Genomic DNA, 17,656 nt, shown 5'->3' on the forward strand with positions numbered 1-17,656 from the left:
GATAGGGTGAAATCAGTAGGGATAGAAAGACCCTACTGCTTTCCATGCATGATATTTCAAATGAACAACCTGTGCTTCTGTATGAAGAGAGGAAGGTCCCTGCTAGACACTAAAATGTAGTGGAGAAGGGGAAAAAAATGACAAAGATGGAAGGGTTAGCAGTTGTGCAACATTTTTGCGCAGGCACGATGCATCCTTCCCTGTACTCAGATCCGGACAAGAAGTCCACTAACATCCTTAGGAAAAGCTTCTCTAAGGGAGCTCTGAATATGCTACCTTTGGAGCAGCCATCAAAACTGGACAAATCAAATGCTCAGGGAGACTCCTGTCAAACTAGTTTTAGATGGGATCACCACCTTACTGAAACTCTGTTACCAGACTAGAAATGTTGAATACATTTTTGTGCTGTCTTAGATGTAAAATATGAAACCAAGAATACGTTCATCTCCTTTGCTCCATTGAACAAGAAACTCTTAGCAAGTGTGCATACACAGTCAGTCATAATTGTAGTACTTTGGTATTTGGTCATGTGCTGTGTATTGGACATGGCTCAGACATTACACTGATACTTTAACAGCTCTTCAGAAGCTGCCACATCCATAAGACACACATCTTCATATCTGTGACTAAATCATAAAAGCAAAAAATAACAGTACACAGGACAACAGTAAGCTTAAGGAGTGCTTTTATTAAGATACTAAACGGAGCTACACAGACTCCAATATTCACAATAGCAGTTTCTGCTGAGCACGTGAGGCATCACATGCAATCTACTGCTTTGCAGTGAGGGCTGAGTGCTAGTGCTCAGCTGTTGTACATGACATAGGTCCACGGAAATCAACAGGCAAAGCTCTACTCCTGTCACTGACAGGAAGCTGAAGACTTAACTACTGCAAATCAGAAAAAAAAGTATTACAGTAGAATAGTTTATGCTGTCTTAGTAACTAACAGAAATTAGATTAAGCAGATAAAAAAGGATAAACATTCCTCAAACTACTACTCCACACTGATAAATCAGTACCTAAATACTATGGCTCCAAAGAGTAATCTTGAGCTCACGGTTATGGCTAATTTCCACTGAAATAATGCGCTTAAAGAAGGATGAGCTTGTTCACTGTAAATTGCTGAGCTATATTTGACCCTGGCATAGCATATTGGATGAGAGCATGTAGCTAGCAGTACCTACTGGCTGTGGTGACAAGTTACGATGCTGCTTTCCTCTCCATCTTCCAAAACACTCACTACAGCGGAGGCTTAGCGCAGCAGAGGGAAGAAGAACATCCAGAAAGGAGTCCTGCAGGAGCTGCTCAGTGTGGTAAAGATTGGTCTGAAGGGTCATGGCAGGTCTTTGGAGTGCCGTGGCTTAGGCTGAGCTCTGCAAGACCATGCACTGCCCTGCTTACTTATGCTGAGCATGAACTTTCTTTTCCTTTGCCGAGTAACAGTCCAGGCCTTTCCCTCTGAAATGTAAAGGAGCAGTTTCCATTGCTGTTAGGAACATATATTGCAGCTAAATTCTTATCAGCATTTCTGTTAATGAGTCACGGCACAGAGTGGCTTAGGCAGCAAGTCTAGGGGACAGCTGAAGCGTGAGCAGTTGAGCAGCAACAGAAAAAGAAAAGAGGAAAAAAATGTAAAACTATTTTTTTTTTCATAAAGGAAAAATTGCATCGCAGAAGTTGTAAGGTAAAGCAACCAGGAAAAGGGGACTATTGGAGGAAATTGCACAGCTTTTTGTTCCCCTTTATCCAGCTGAACAAACAGATTGTTGTTGTATCCAATGGAGCACGTAGACTGTACCCTTGCTCCTACACTAACAGCAGGATCTCACAGTCAGTCAAAATACAGCTCAAATCTGTATTTATTCTGTTGCAATTGGCATCCCCCCATTTCAACAGGTAATACACTCTGTAGTCTTTCTGGCCTACTTCAACAAACCAAATAGTTACCAATAGTTATCTGAAAAAATATGGACTCCCAATAGCAGAAATAGTTTTTTTTTAAAAAAAAAAAAAAAAAAAAACAACCTTCTCCACTAAGCTCTTATTGATTAGAAAGTTTACAATCAAATCTCAAAACTCATGCTGAGGAACACTTGGGGCCTCAGATTCACATTGTCTGCTCTTTATTTGCTAACAAGTCTATTACTTGTTCTGCAGCTTCCGTATACTTAAGGCTTTGTGTCGCTAGGACTTCAGCATCACTGCAGCTGAGAGCTTCAACCTCACCCTAAGCAAACAGGCAAGTTGCAAATTAAAAAGGAGCTTTCTCCAAGACTTTGTCTATTTACTTCCTGGAATATTTATATAAAAATCAAGCTTTTCAATAGTCATACACACTACGAATCCAAGAAGGGCACATTGCAACATAACATAGTGGGAGAGCCTGACAGTGGAGCATGAATAGAGAGCCATGAAGCCTCTTCTTGTTCTTTGTTTTTTGGGTTTTTTTTTCCCATGGAAAAACTGCCAAACAAGTTCACTTCGATCTAGAGGGGCAGTCACAAATATTTCTTAGGACACTAGGAAAAAGCCAGACTGACCAAAAAAAAAAAAAGAGGAGATAGATAGACAATCCTTTAATACATAATATTAATTTGCAATAGTCAGTGTTGGAACCAGTGGTGACCATCGTCATGAAGAATAATAGAAGCCAAATGCTGAGTGGAGACAAGCTGCTGTTCTCTTTGGGAGGAGACATGATCCATCTAGAAAAAATAAAAGCAAAATAAATCATGACTTGGAAATGTAGTAACAGTTTTCAACTACCTTCCGAAGTAGTAAAACGTGTAGGGAAGTAAAATGTGTAGGGAAGAACCTCTGAGTTGTTCCAGAATGTAAAATGATCCATTAGCTGAGACTCTAGCATGCTGATATGTGTTATAAGCCTGACAATATTCTTTATGCTACAACCTCCCTGCACAACTCCAGAACTGCCATTAATTTCAAGTGATGCAATTGCTCCTGACCACCAAGAGGAGGAATTGCAAGAGCAGGATGATGAACAAAGGAAAGACTTTCTTCTGCCTGTGGCAAGGCTTTACAAATAGGTTTTAATTTAAGAGACCTAGATATGCCCTTTATGCCAAACTACAAATGCCTATTGGGACCCTTATCACCAGTGGGATCACACAGATGCTGAGACTGTAGCAGGAAGCCCCAAGTACCTTGTCTTTGTGATCCACACAAGCAGCCCTGCCTGATAACATGATAACCAAGTAAGTGAGCACACAGGAACAGAATGGGACCAGATGCACAGTGATCAATCTTGAGTTGTGAAACAACACCATGTATTATTTTTCAGCAAGTCAGATTTCCCACTTATCTCTCCTGCCTTAAAAGCACAAACACACAAACTGTGGTGAGCAGCTAGATGTACTCGTTTTCCGGCAAAAAATGCTCAATCCTATGGCATTCCAAAAAGTGTCCAATTCCAAAGTTTCAAGGGTAGAATTTTTTGTACGAGTCAACAAACCTCAGAGCTATATTTTCAGACTCTCTGCAGGTTCATATACTGCTGATGTATTATCAACATTTCCAGTTCTTATGTCTAACATGCCCCTTTTTTCTTTAAAAATATAAACCCAAGCTCTTGCAAAAAGGGGTAACTTCTGAAACTCTGAAGCAAAAAGGCTCTTGCTTATAAAGATAGTGGTAAAGTTTATCTACCTTCTATGATATAAAAGCCAATCCACGATATAAAAAGAAATGTGATATGATTTTTTGGAGATGGTTATAGGCACTCTCCAAAAGCAGCATATCGCTTACAAGCACTGAGACTAAAGCCATGAAGGAAGAGGAGGCTATCCTCCTCCTCCATAGCCTGCAGCATTCAAAAACAGCAAGAAGACTAGGAATTCTGTGTTTGCTTCTATGATCTTCCCTCTTAGTAAAAAGGATATAGATGTACAAATATACTTAACTGGAGAAAGTTCACCGGCAAGTATTTAACCAGTTGGGGAAGAGCTAAATAGTTAGAAGAGTAACTGATGATAATTCAGTACTTAGAATCATAGAATCACAGAATGCTTAAGGTTGGAAGGGACCTCTAGAAGTCATGTAGTCCATCACCCCTGCACACGCAGGGCCACCTAGAGCACGTGGCACAGGACTGCGTCCAAGTGGGTTTTGAAGATCTCCAGAGAAGGAGACTCCACAACCTCTCTGGGCAGCCTGTTCCAGTGCTCTGTCACCCTCACTGTCAAGAAATTTTTCCTTAATTTCCTGTGGAACTTTTGATGCTTCAGTTTCCGGCCATTTCCTCTAGTTCTGTCGGTGGCCACCACTGAAAAGAGACCATCACCGTCCTCTGCACTCCCTCCCTTGAGGTATTTACATACACTGATCAGATCCCCTCTCAGCCTTCTCTTCTCCAGGCTGCACAAGCCCAGCTCCCTCAGCCTCTCCTCATAGGGCAGATGTTCCAGGCCCCTGATCATCCTTGTAGCCCTGCACTGGACTCTCTCCAGCAGCTCCACATCCCTCTTGTACTGTGGAGCCCAGAACTGGACACAGTACTCCAGATGTGGCCTCACCAGGGCTGAGTAGAGGGGCAGGATCCCCTCCCTTGACCTGCTGGAGACGCTCTTCTTAACGCAGCCCAGGATCCCATTGGCCTTCTTGGCCACGAGGGCACACTGCTGCCTCATGGTCAACTTGTCATCCACCATGACGCCCAGGTCTTTCTCTGCAGAGCTGCTCTCCAGAAGGTCAGTCCCCAGCCTGTACTGGTGTCTGGGGTTATTCCTCCCCAGGTGCAGGACCTTGCACTTGGCCTTGTTGAATTTCATGAGGTTTTTCACCACCCAGTTGTCCAGTCTGTCCAGGTCCCTCTGGATGGCAGCGCAGCCCTCTGGGGTATCGGCTTCTCCTCCCAGTTTGGTATCATCAGCAAACTTGCTGAGGGAGCACTCTGTGCCTTCATCCAGGTCATTGATGAATAAATTGAACAGGACTGGACCAAGGACTGACCCCTGGGGAACACTGCTAGCTACAGGCCTCCAACTAGACTGCACCGCTGATCACCACCCTCTGAGCTCTGCCATCCAGCCAGTTCCTAATCCACCTCACTGTCTACTCATCTATCCCACACTTTCAGAGCTTGACCAGGAGGATGTTGTGAGGAACAGTGTCAAAAGCGTTGGTGAAGTCAAGATAGACGACATCCACTGCTCTCCCCTCATCTATCCATCCATCCATCCATGGTCATTCCATCATAGAAGGCTATCGGGTTAGTCAAGCATGATTTCCCCTTGGTGAATCCATGCTGAGATACTTACATCTGATAACTTGAAAACAGCTAATCATAGAACACTTGGTAGCTGAAATTGTCAGACTTGATTCTGAAATTGTATCTTCCTGTCTTTTGCTGGTACCGGCAAATGAAAAGACCTGCAACTCCCAGCACAAAAACAAACGCAGCAATGACAATAAGGATGATGTATCCAACTGCTAGTCCGGCCTTCTCCTCTCTCTTTGAATCAGATGCTGAAAAAGAAGAGGTGAAAGACAAAAGCTTTGAAATTCATAAATCTATTCCTGGGATAAGGTGTCAGCCAAGTCATACACCTTGCCTACGAATTGGCCAGCACACTTGTTAAATCACAGAGCTGTGATATGCCATTGATTTGCCCTTTTTGTGAGGGTGCTTCACATGGAAATATTTATGATTCACAGTCCAAGACTGCTCTTTATACAGAAGTATAGAATCCCTGTAAGTGATCTGTGTTTGGACTTTCCCTGTAAAATTTGCTGCTACAATAAGAATTAAATGCAACTTTTTGAAATGCTGCCATATTTTCAGATCAACACAGATTTATAGAGGTGGAGCATTCTCCCTTCTTAATCCTGCTCCCATTCATCCATGATTATTAAAAACACTTGATGTGCTTTCATCTCATAAGTAATGCTTCTTTAAACACAAGGCATTTAGGGAGAGATTCAGCTCACAGATCAACACACTCACATTCAGGAGGTCTACGTGGGGGTCTCTCTGTACGTGCTGGATGTCTAAACTCCCATTCTAGTCAGTAGAGATGCAGCCGGTGCAGTCAGTGGAGCCAGGTAAGTGATTTACACTGAAATAGTCACCAAGGCTCAACTTTGTAGCCTAAGCACCTAGTGCCACCTGAAAGGCCAAAGGAGCTACAAATTTTGCATAGGACGGGCGGACACAGCATAGGATCTACAGGAGATCTGTGCTTTTCTAGAATAGCAAACAAATACTGAGGGAAAGGACACAATAGATCATCTAAAGAAGTCTGTGTTTGGGATACACAGGAAAGTCCTTGATTGCCAGATCTCTCCCTAGGCCCCACTGACAACCAACAAATCAAATTCCCTTAGCGCCAAATATAGACACTGCCATGCAAGTGTCAAAATCTGCAGGCAGAACCCCCCCACCCTCTTAACTTTATGCATCTTTAGCATCTGTACATGTACTCTTGCACACTGACAATTTATTCTTGTTAATGTACACAGAGAAACATGTATTTGACTGTAAACATTCTCAGGACAGCACTTATTTAACCTGGCATTTATGCAACACCTGAGGTACGCAGAAGACAAGTGGCAATGTACACAAGCCTGAAATTAGAGACAAAATCTTTGGTCAAACAGCACTGTCAGGAGGGGTACACAATCCTGGATATTACTCTAAGGCAAGTCAAGGCAGATTCACATATTATTTTTACAACTTGCTTCTGAATTTCAGTTTCAAACCAAGGAATGAAAAAGAAGATGCACAATGCAAATGGCAACCTGCAGTAAAGCTAAAGCCAATATAGACAGGGAAGCACATTTATCAGTGGGCTTTGTTATAGCTTTTTTTTTTTCCATATTCCACTGCAGCAGCTTCCCCGACATAATAATTCACATCATCCCCTTCAACACAGAGGGGGATATTGCTGTCTAAGGCTAGCCTCATATTTAAAATGCAAAACTGGAAATATTAGACACCATTCTGCAGGGCCGCATAGCTACATGTTTGCCTAGGCATGGGTGTAGTACAGCCCAAATGCCAAGGCTCCACTCAGAGTTCCTTTTCTATGATGGAAGATCATAGAAATCAAATGATCATAGATCATGTCTTTCAATATTAGAAATACAGTAGGGTCTCTGATACAAATGTGAGCACTGATATGAGTGCTGTACAAACAAGGCTGTGTTAATTGCTAAGTTTAAAAGGAAAAAAAAATAATTCAGAAGTGAGCACCGAGAGCCTATTCTAACTGACTAATATTTGCATATCAAGGAAGAAAAATACAATATGCTAAGGAAGAACCTGTTTCAAGTTCCAAAAGAACATTGTGACCATCATAATAGGGGAGAAAAACACACACATAAAAAAAACTCATAAAATTCATTCATCACTAAATCCACAGTTAGAAAAGCATTAAGTGACTGGCAAAATAAGCAATCAGCAGGAAAAAATAGGGCAACTTCTGCCTAGTAACTTTAGGTATGTGTTATAACTCTGAAGCTGTACACTCTAACATGTACAAATACCCGTAAATGTGTATTTTACACTAATGCAAATGGCTGGAGGAGGCCAAATGACTCAAAATGTTAGAGGCAACAGTTGTCCTTGAAAACATGACTCAGGACTAAATGCAGAAAGCAGTACAGGTTGAACCTTGTACTAAGTATGTGGGGCTGGTCTTCGCCCTTCCTTAACGTACTGCTCCACGAGATTAGCCCAAGTGCTGTGCACCAGCTGGGCTCTGCCACCTTCCCTCGCAGCAATAACTGAGTCAATGCCAGGGAATCTAAGGAAAGGTGGCAATGCAACTAGCGATGCAGTCTCTTATCTCCTCCTTCAGAGTTCAATATAACTGTGGTCTAAGACTGGTATAGAGTAACCTCTACAAAAACTAACTGCAATCTAAAAGATTTCAGCCACCTTTTGATTATACAATTGTAATAACTGTTTGATTTTGTGGCTGTTGTACTTACTTGTCTCTGCAAATAGCAACATGAAATTCTTTCTCCTCCTCTCCCCAGTCGCCTATCTGATAATCAATTCATTAAGGAGGGTGAAGACTTTTACATACTGCCACATGGCTTCAGTAAGGACCCTCTCTCCTCAGAAAAATACGGAGAGGTTTTCGTATCACAGTTGTTCAGGTTCCTTAGCCAGCTTAAAAGAATCTTGAAGTGGTGGTTATTCTGTGTCACCTTTTTATAAACATCTGTTCTTAACTCACCTGCAGATTTACATAGGGGTCCCCAGGATGTCCTGTGTGTAGCAATGGTTTCACCAGTCTTCAGGGATCGAACACCATGGCATCTCTGCAACAATCAATTCAAACTCCAATAAGGCATATGGCTGACTAATTAATAATACAGAGCCTTTTTGATGACTATCTAAAACCCCTATGTTATTCTGACTCTTGGGGGTTCTCTTTCTTAATATTATGCTTCGTTGCATTGAAATGATCACCCCATGGAAGTTCAAAAGGAATGACGTTAGGGAAATACCAGTTCATAATCTGTAGTCACACTGAAAAACATTTATGTGAACAGACATTTCACATAGACAATCTCTATCTTTTCATTACTTTTCTGTTTGTTTTAAGGAATACCTATGGGAGTTGTGCACAGTACTTGTTCTCTCCATATGACATATTTATCTCAATCTAACATAAATTTTGCATAAGAGAAAGAACAGTATACTTCCTTTTATTTAAATGAGTATTGTCTCCAAAAGAAGAGGGCCTAGTTGATCACCTCTGCTGTGCCATGTCAATTCCTGGCATCAGTCCCAACCTCCAGGCCTCATATTCAGCTCGTTTACAGCCAGCTATCAGAATTACACCATCGCTAACCCCTGTAATTCAGATGAGATCCAACTCATCAGCTGGCCATGCACCATACTGACATGGCTATATTAGCCCAAATCCACACAGCTAGAGGTCTGGGTCTGCTCCAACAGCAAACACAGCAGCTCTTAGCAAAGCTCTTAGCAGCGCTGCAGTCCCTGTCCTCCCTGTCCCTGTTCTCCCCTACCTGGCTCTTCTCACCACGTCCCTCCCTGGCTGCGGGCGACACTGCCTGGGCACTGATGGAGGGAACCGACTCCTCCAGAGGAGACCATGAGCTGGTGTTTGCTGAAGCACTGGTTTTTAATGTGCAAAATCAGCTGTGAAACCTGGAGCCTTCTTTGCATCTGCCAATCACATTTCCTGTTCCTACTTCTTCTCCTCTGGAGGAAGCTTTGCTTTTTGAGATAGGAAACAAGCATCTTCTCTTTGTAGTCTTTTAGGAAAAGGTCATTTGCTTTACAATGAGCTGAAATTGAGTTATTTAGAGCTAGAGGAAAGTGTAAAACAATGGAGGAACACTAAATTATTAAAGAAAACATCCTTGACAGAAAAAAAATAAAAAGACAAAGGGACGATTGGCAGAGGGAGGAGAGAATTCCTGTGTCCTGACTAAAAAGCAAAAAAGCCATCAGTGAAAGCTAATCTTTCTTATTACTATTGAAGAAACACATTCTTAGATGGAACCATGTATCATATACTTATAATTTAAAAGAAACAAACCATTGGTTTGGAACACAATTAGGCAGAACATTACTTGTCTTGTTACTTTAGAAAGCCCTTTTAAGCTGTACTGGATTCACAGCCCTAGAAACTTAATGCCATCCTTTCTATCCTTGCACCTAAACTCTGACCTGGAGAAGTAAATATCTAGGTTGAAAAAAAAAAAAAAAAAAAAGAGGGCAGAAAGACATCCCAAGTGAATTTAATCAGACTTTTTACTGAAACTGCTCCTGAAACTTTTATATGAAACTGCTATCTGCTAAAAGAACCACTGACACATATCTGAACAGCCTATCTCATTTTAAAGTCTATTCATTATCTTCTAGACACCCATAAAGCAGAAGTGAAAGGTTCAGTTCTCAAGTTTCTTAATTTGGATAACACTTTCCGTGTAAGCTCTATAACTAGGGGGATGGGGAACAGAAAGAAAAAGGTGGGCACTTCCATGTGGCATTAGTTCTTTCCTACTCCTCTCTGCCCTCAGCAAAATATGAAGGAAAATTTCAAGTGTTATCTTATAGTCAGTTATAGCCTGTCAGTTCCATAGAGGATCTGTGAGACACAACAGACAAAAAATGGAGTATAAGAGCAAAACTCTTACCATCCTGCAGGTACTTTCTGGTGTCTCCATACAAATACGAACTTTGCAGTGCAGATAAACCACAGAATTGTTAACGAAAGAAAAAATTTTCATCTTAAACTGTGCTTTACTTGAATTCCCATTCTCTAGCAGTGTAGTGTACGTGTTTGGGATGGGACAGCTGTAAAGGAAGAAGAAAAAACATACATGGTATGTAGGGCTATAAAAGGTATGTTTTGTCAACAGTACATGATAACTCACATTGTGAACCTTTGTTAGAAAGTCATAGCCAGATGCTCTATAAAACAACTCTGCAGCAGGCATAGCTGTGATGAAGGATTATTTGTTGCTTTACTGATGCAGTAACGAAACAGAATAGACCATTCAAGAATTGTCTGAAGGAATGGATAGAAGGAAGACAGAAACAGGGAGAAGAATTTAAACTCGACTTCAGCAAACACAGAGAGTGAACCTAACAATACACTAGAAGGAACAGCCTGTGTTACTGAAATAAAGGACTACTGTGTATTTTAAGATAAGCCAACAGAAGAAGACATAGGAGTGAGGCCAGGGATGAACATCATCTCCTGTCAGAGTGCGCTGAATATTGTTTGAGGTCACACCATATAGGAATCACCCAACCTAGGATGTCAGTGAGGTATCATATAGGGCCTTGTTAATATCTGAACCATAGACAAATGGTCAAATGGGTACATTTCAAATGTACTTACACTACCAAATACCAAAAATACTTATTTCTTTAGATAAAAAGTACAATTCCTTTAAAAACTACATGGGAATCAACCAAGCTCAAACAATCATCATATTCCACTTTGAAAACATTTTCTTTTTATACCTACTGCCCCAGTTCGACAAAGGTGTGACCTATCAGAATGGTAAAAGACTGTGCATATGAACAAAGAGAACACACATAAAAGGCATTTAAAAGATAACACAGTAGTGGTTAGTACCACTGGTATATCCAAGGTATGGCACTTACTATTTGCAATTAGCGTTTGCTGTACCTGTTGTTTATAAAAGTGAATGAGAAAGGATCCACTGAATTATTAGTAGGAGTTGCCCAGCAGTCAGTGAGCACCACCTTGAGCTTGGTGTTCTCTCTTTGGATGCCCACTTCAATCAGTACATCGTCACTGGCAGAGACACTGAAATTTTTAGGTATTGGGGAGTTTCCAATGAATAACTGCATTTCTGTTCTGAAGTGTCCAGATCCATGCAAATCCTCAAAAATGGTGTAAATTCTGAAACAACAATTCACCTCTTTAAGGACCACAGGTCTGACTGTTTTAGACATAAATACAATGATTATTTCTCCACCTCTCACACACATAACAGGGAGGAGCTATGTTCAGTCCAGGATGTTAAGAGGATTTTCAAGAGAAAGGGGTGAAAACACATCAAGTTTTCAGGCGGGGAGTTAGAAAGTGAGCAGGAACAAGACTGAGCTGTCTTGAAGTTGAAAGCAATGAGAGCAAAAGCCAGGAAGAAACAGTCTGAACAAGAACAACAACAAAAAAATGAGGCTGAGGAAGAAATCATATCCTACTGACAGAAAAAAGATACAAGGCTGACAGCAATTTTGCTTGTAAAGGATGGTACAGCATTTGGAGAGACTGAGGGGTCAGCAGGTGGATTTGATGATAGTTAAAGTGAGGTGCAAGGGAAGAGAGAGGAGGCGCAGCTGTGCCGAAGGAGATCAGTCACTGTCAGGTGAAAGTCTGCTGTAGTCTATTCTGTAGCCATAAACGGAGGTTTTTGCTCCATCTTGTTAGAAGATGCAGTCTTTCAAAAACAGTATTTGCATTACATATCTTTTTTTTTCCTAAGCAAATAAGAATTTGTAAGAACTTAAAAATTCACATCCTCGCACCAAGCCTAGCAACCACATAGCAGTCTCCATACCTAAAGCAGTGGAAAAGATAAAACACAGTTACGTTTCAAAAGCAGGTAAATGTTATTATTGCTAATTGCATGTGATTGTCCCGGGAGACAAAGAGAGGTCAGGAGTTCTGGCTCTCAAATCAGTACCAGTAGTTCCTAAAGGTTAATTTTAATTGTTTTAACCAAGCAACAGACAAGTTTTTTGGCTGTTGGGTCTGCTGGAACATGGGATTGAGTAGCAGAACATCCGCTATTTAAGAGGGATACTCTGAGAGTCAGATTCATGGCTGTCAGGCTATTTAGGGTAGCAAACACTGTCACTGTCACAGCTATGACCACTGGGGATTTTCCCCATGCAGCAGTGTTGACACAACAACATTCCCAGAGTTCTTCCTTACCCTTCTGCGATGTATCCAGATGAAGCCAAGAGATCATTCTGAAACACACAGTGAATTGGACTGGCAACTTTTAAGTGGTGGACTACTCCCTGAGCAGAAATGTCATTCCGAAGCACTGTTTTCGCTACAGTATTAGTCACATTCTGGAGCACAGAAAGAGGAAAGTAAAACCTGTCAACATCAGTGTTTCTAGGGATATAGCAGACCTGCAAACCCACCAGCTTCAAGTATTTAGGAATTTTCTGTTCCCCTGAGTGCAAAAAAATCAAGCAGGTTAAACCTCTACCATCCTTGTTGCTATAGAGCTAGAAAATAAAAATCCTTCCTGGTAGAGTCTACAATGGTAATTATTCCACATGGGAATTTCTGTACTTTAGCATAGCGTAAGCCTTGTGTTGGATCGGGGGTTGAAAATTTTAAGGATATGACACTCCTTAAACCAAGACAGTCCCTCTCATGGCCCACACCACTATACAGTAATAACTGGGCTATATGTTTTAATATTATATTGAAATTGCTTTTAAGAGAAGCCTCTGAAACCTCTGACAGCTACAAAAAAAAAAAAATTACAAAGAAGCATGGGAAGTGAGTGTCAATCAGGAGAGGCTGCTGAGTTTTGCTGCCTGAACCCAAATACTCTTCTCTTTACAGAGAAGAGGGGGGAGCTTGCCCCCTTCTTCCACTTGCGAGAAGGGGTTGTCCTTGTCTAAAGAAAAAATTTGGAAACATTTCAGCAGCTAAAAGGTGTATTCCTGGGCTAGGATGTACTGTTTCATCCCACAGAGCCAGCAAAATGCTCTGGGACTTCTTCACGTGCGCTGGCTCAGAGGACTCACCGTCTGGACCTCGATGCCGCAGTCGCCCCAGGCTGCCTGCAGCACAACGTGAGTGCCGTTGCTGACGCTCACATTGCAGCGAGGCTCCCCCAGGTACAGGGAGGATTCAGGGATAGACTCCTGCTGTAAAAATCTCTTCTGGATGGTAAGGATTATCTTCTCGATTTCACAGGACACCCTCACTGCATCTTTAATGGAAACCTCCCGGGCAGGTTTAACAAGGGGCACAGGAGATGTTTCAGTAAAAAAGTCATTAGTTGACATTGGATCTGTGGTGTAAGGAGGCAGCACCACACTGGAGAGGGTGATGTTGTCCAGAGCCTTATGCCTCGTAGTGGAGTCCAATGCAGCAGGAGATGAAACATGAGCCAAAGTCTCTGGAGATGGCACAGGTAAAACCATGTTGTGTACAGGTTTCTTATCTATCACTGTTGCTTCCTGGAGGACAGGAAGGGCTGAAGAACACAAAAAATAAAGGCACTATTTTAATTTACAGATCCAAGCTGATTTCATTTGATAAAAGCAAACCCTTATAAAGACACTCACAGTTACTGGCAGGAAACTAGTTTCTTTTTTAAAAACAAAACAAAAACAAATTAAACAAACAAAAAAATCTCTTCTTATTGCCAAAGTTGTGGCTTTTTCTTAATACATAAAGATCCCATGAGAAAAGGTGAAATGCTTAATTTCCTGAAAGCTACAATAATTTGTGTGCTCAAGCGGACAGGTTTATAGCTTTTGGAAGATCAGCAAGAGATCTCCAATCATAAGGTGCTCGACAATGTTCAGACTTTTTTGGTGAATACTGTGGAGGGGACTTAACACTTCTAGTTTGGGAGTCTAAATAGGAGCAGAGCTCAGCAAAAAAAAATGCCTCCATTTGTGCATAGTGGTTATGCAGAAATTATGACCCACTTTGGAAAACTTTTTTTTGAGGAAATGAAAAACAAACCTTCTGCAGCAGAAGCTTTAATGACTACAGGAAGAAAGCAAAAAGGGGAAAGGCAGAAGCAGGGACTGATATTAATGTTCATGTGGAACACTCCACTTCCAGCATGGGCCCCATGCATGGCGCTCTAGTACTAGAAACAAACAGAGTGTTCATCCACCACTGAATCAACGTAATGAATTCAACATAGCAAATTCCTGTGGAAGTGAAACAGGACGTGTCTCATCATTGTGCAAAAATTGTCTACAACATTTTTACTAGAGTATACATATAAATAACATCTATTTCCCAAGCCACACACATAAAATATGTCCTTCTGGAACTCCCCTTTTCGGAATGCTCTACATTGGAAAGTTGCTGATTTGGAAATAAGTCAGGGAAAAAAAATCTGAGCTCTTCAAAAGCTGACTTTCCTAAAAGCTCCTTATCGAATGCTAAATACTTATTTAAACAAAACGAATGGTTGGTATCAGTTTACAAATCCTTGTTACTTCAGCCAACATGTAGCTTATCACTGTGGTTACAAAAACAAATATGAATTACTGAAGAAGCTTGAAATAACTTCAAGATTCATCATAAGTTAGCTAAGAAATTATTTGAAGACAGAGGGAGCTGGATGAATTGACTGATACAAAAAAAAAGTGCTTTATCACCCGAACATTTCATCTCTGTTGCAACAGAGAAGCAAAACTACCTACTCTGTGCTTTCAGTTACTTTCTCCATTATCGCTGCTGCCTCCTTTACTACTGCTAGAGAAAATAACTCAAATTCCTGATAACCCTATCTACTTTTCATTGCAAATAAAAGAAAACAGAACTGTTCAAAGAACATTGGAAAGATTCCATTAAATATTTATATAATAGACTGGAGTATTACAATTAGAAATTCTTTAAGTCTGATGCTAGACATTTCCAATAAAGCTGAAGTTGAATACAACAAACCAAATTAATCCCTGGTAAAATTTCAAGGCTTGTGGCAGGTGTGACCTAATGACCCAATAAATATCAGACATTTCAGTCAGCCATCAGATAATTTTTTTAAAAAAAAAACTTGCCTTCACAGTTTCTTCCAGGCTTTTCTGGATGCACATCAGCAAATCCTTCATTGCAGCTACACTCATAAAACCCAAGTGTGTTATGACATGACGCATCTGGGGAGCAGTCATCTTCTTCCCTGGTGCATTCATCATAATCTGTATATTTAAGCAAATGGCAAAGGAGAAAAGTGTATAATTGAAAAAGTGATGGCTACGAAACTTGAGCATGATGGCATCATCAGCATATCATTACACTTTGCCTGTGAAATTCCAAGACAGCAGACACACAGCCTAGAGGACTATTGCATGTGACTAACAAAAGTCCTTCAGTGGCAACACTGTCACTTACGATGCTCAGCAGGTGCTCCACCTAACTGCAGGCACCCCACTCCTACACCCCTAAACTGATCAACAGCCAAAGGGAACACTTAGAAACCAGGGGATTCCTCAACTTTCCCCATCCCACTGACATGAAGAGATGTTTAACAACACAACCCTGTGCCACGTGCTCTAGGTGACCCTGCGTGTGCAGGAGGGTTGGACTAGATGATCTCCAAAGGTCCTTCCAACCCTAATCATTCTCTGATTTCGTGTGATTCCGTGAAATTAATGAAACAGTCTGAAAAGCAGAAGGTTCATATGACTGATCCAAGTTTGCCTCTAGCTGCTTTCTTCATTTTTATTCTGACCAAAATTTTCATTTTTGGAAAGGAAGATAGGCATAACTTCCCTTTCTCTTCCCAAAGCTAATCATAATTGTGCAGATATGAACATACCACCACAGGTGGGACTAAGAAAATAGCCCTAAATCCAGCTCTGTGGGAAATTGTCCCTAAAACAAACCACTTGTTTTAGTGCAGGCAAGCACTGTACAAGGTAATCCTGGTCTTACTAATTAAAGAGTAGGTAGTGATGACAAAGCGTCACCACTTGGCCTAAATACAGCAAGGCAAAAGACTTACAGAAATTGAGTGATCATGCCTATATATATCAGAGATTCAAAAAGAGCACATGCATAACCTGTAGTAAGCAGTAAAACTACAGACTTGGTAATTCTTATATTTAGGGCAAATACACAATGAATACATCTCTATTCAGCTACAATGTGTCTGATTCTGGCCTTTAGGGAACAATAGCTTGCTGGATATTAGACCTCATAAATACTACATAATCCCCCAACAACGGCAGCAACCTTTTAGAGACATAGCTATAAGGGTAACAGGCAGACAGAATGTATAGAACAGAGTAAATATATGCGTCTGATGTCACTTTGTCCACAATTTTAACTGGCAGCTTATAACAATAGCCTTTGGACAAACTTATGTTGAGGATATAGATTTGCAATTTTTCTTCTAGAGATGGCATCAATTTGTGAGACAGGATTCAGCAGCGCTTAGTCAGGAGACTAATGTTTCCTCTTACCATCTTAAATTACATATAAGGAAGAAGAAATTATACAATCACCCATTGTGCTGGTCTTGGTAAACTGTGGATTTCCATCTGAGTTCCCAGCCCCCATACGTTGAGGAAAATGGATGCTCTCACTGCAGAACTAATTTACTTGTTTCTTATTTTTTTTTTTATGTCATGCAAATTTATCAGTGAAAAGCAGAGGGAAATGTGTTTCAAAATGGTTTTATTTAGGGCTAGATTGTCTGTGTAAAATGACCTGTTTTCACTGGTAGCTTATAAAACCCTCCATTTGTGACCACAGTTTGTAATTTCTCCATATCTTCTATTCTATAAATCCCCTAGCTATAAACCAAAACACTGGTTGGTTTTGTTTTTTTGGACCAGGGATACCATAGGTTTTATTTTATCTTTAGATGGTCTCTGAAAAAAAAAAAAAGTGGATGGGGTGAGTTGGCAGTTGGCAGAAGCAATAAAAGGAAATATAATGGCTTTTCATCCATCAGTTTTACGGGTACTTTCATCTAAAAAAACCCAGACAGGCTAATAATAGGCTTTAGCAACTTTCTAGTTCTGAAGAACCGTTGTGATATGAGCTGCTCCTTACCATTTATGGAGAGATCACTCTTGTCAACTGTGAAATAGGAGCTGTGTTCAAAGGCATCGTGAAAGGCTGTGATGATGTAGTAGACATCCACATCTTCTGCAATCAGTACCTGGAAACTTACCACTGTGCTCCCATTAGTAATACCAGTTATCAACACTTTAATCAGACCGGCATCCATTTTCAGAAGGAGCTCAGGGGGCAGAGATTTATGTACCTGGAATAAAAAACAAAATATAGATAAGATGGATAGATCGAAACAGCTGCATTTTAGGCTTTGTATACTGCCCAGAAATGCATATTATGCATTACAACTCTGCTGCTTACTCTGGAGGGCAGTAGCAGAAAAATGATTTTTTGCTTCTTAGCAACATTTCCACTCAACAGCAGCTAAAGGAC

At 40.9% G+C, this 17,656-nt stretch overlaps 1 protein-coding gene across 1 annotated transcript in view; it reads right to left on the minus strand.

The window, feature by feature from the left end:
• Positions 1 to 2,617: 2,617 nt before the first annotated feature.
• Positions 2,618 to 17,656, minus strand: part of UMODL1 (uromodulin like 1) — a 51,407-nt gene continuing 36,368 nt past the window's right edge. The window contains exons 14-22 of the mRNA XM_088539368.1: positions 17,261 to 17,474; positions 15,262 to 15,399; positions 13,258 to 13,712; positions 12,422 to 12,564; positions 11,147 to 11,383; positions 10,143 to 10,302; positions 8,204 to 8,288; positions 5,279 to 5,486; positions 2,618 to 2,707 (exon numbers count right to left, since the gene is read on the minus strand). Coding sequence (XP_088395494.1) covers positions 5,299 to 5,486; positions 8,204 to 8,288; positions 10,143 to 10,302; positions 11,147 to 11,383; positions 12,422 to 12,564; positions 13,258 to 13,712; positions 15,262 to 15,399; positions 17,261 to 17,474 — 1,620 coding nt within the window. The 3' untranslated portion in view covers positions 2,618 to 2,707; positions 5,279 to 5,298. The remainder of the gene's footprint in view (positions 2,708 to 5,278; positions 5,487 to 8,203; positions 8,289 to 10,142; positions 10,303 to 11,146; positions 11,384 to 12,421; positions 12,565 to 13,257; positions 13,713 to 15,261; positions 15,400 to 17,260; positions 17,475 to 17,656) is intronic.

This window comes from Tinamus guttatus, unplaced genomic scaffold (genome assembly GCF_059628265.1).
Source record: "Tinamus guttatus ecotype Peru unplaced genomic scaffold, ASM5962826v1 Tinamus_guttatus_pri_ptg001602l, whole genome shotgun sequence".
NCBI classification, from domain to species: Eukaryota; Metazoa; Chordata; class Aves; order Tinamiformes; family Tinamidae; genus Tinamus; species Tinamus guttatus.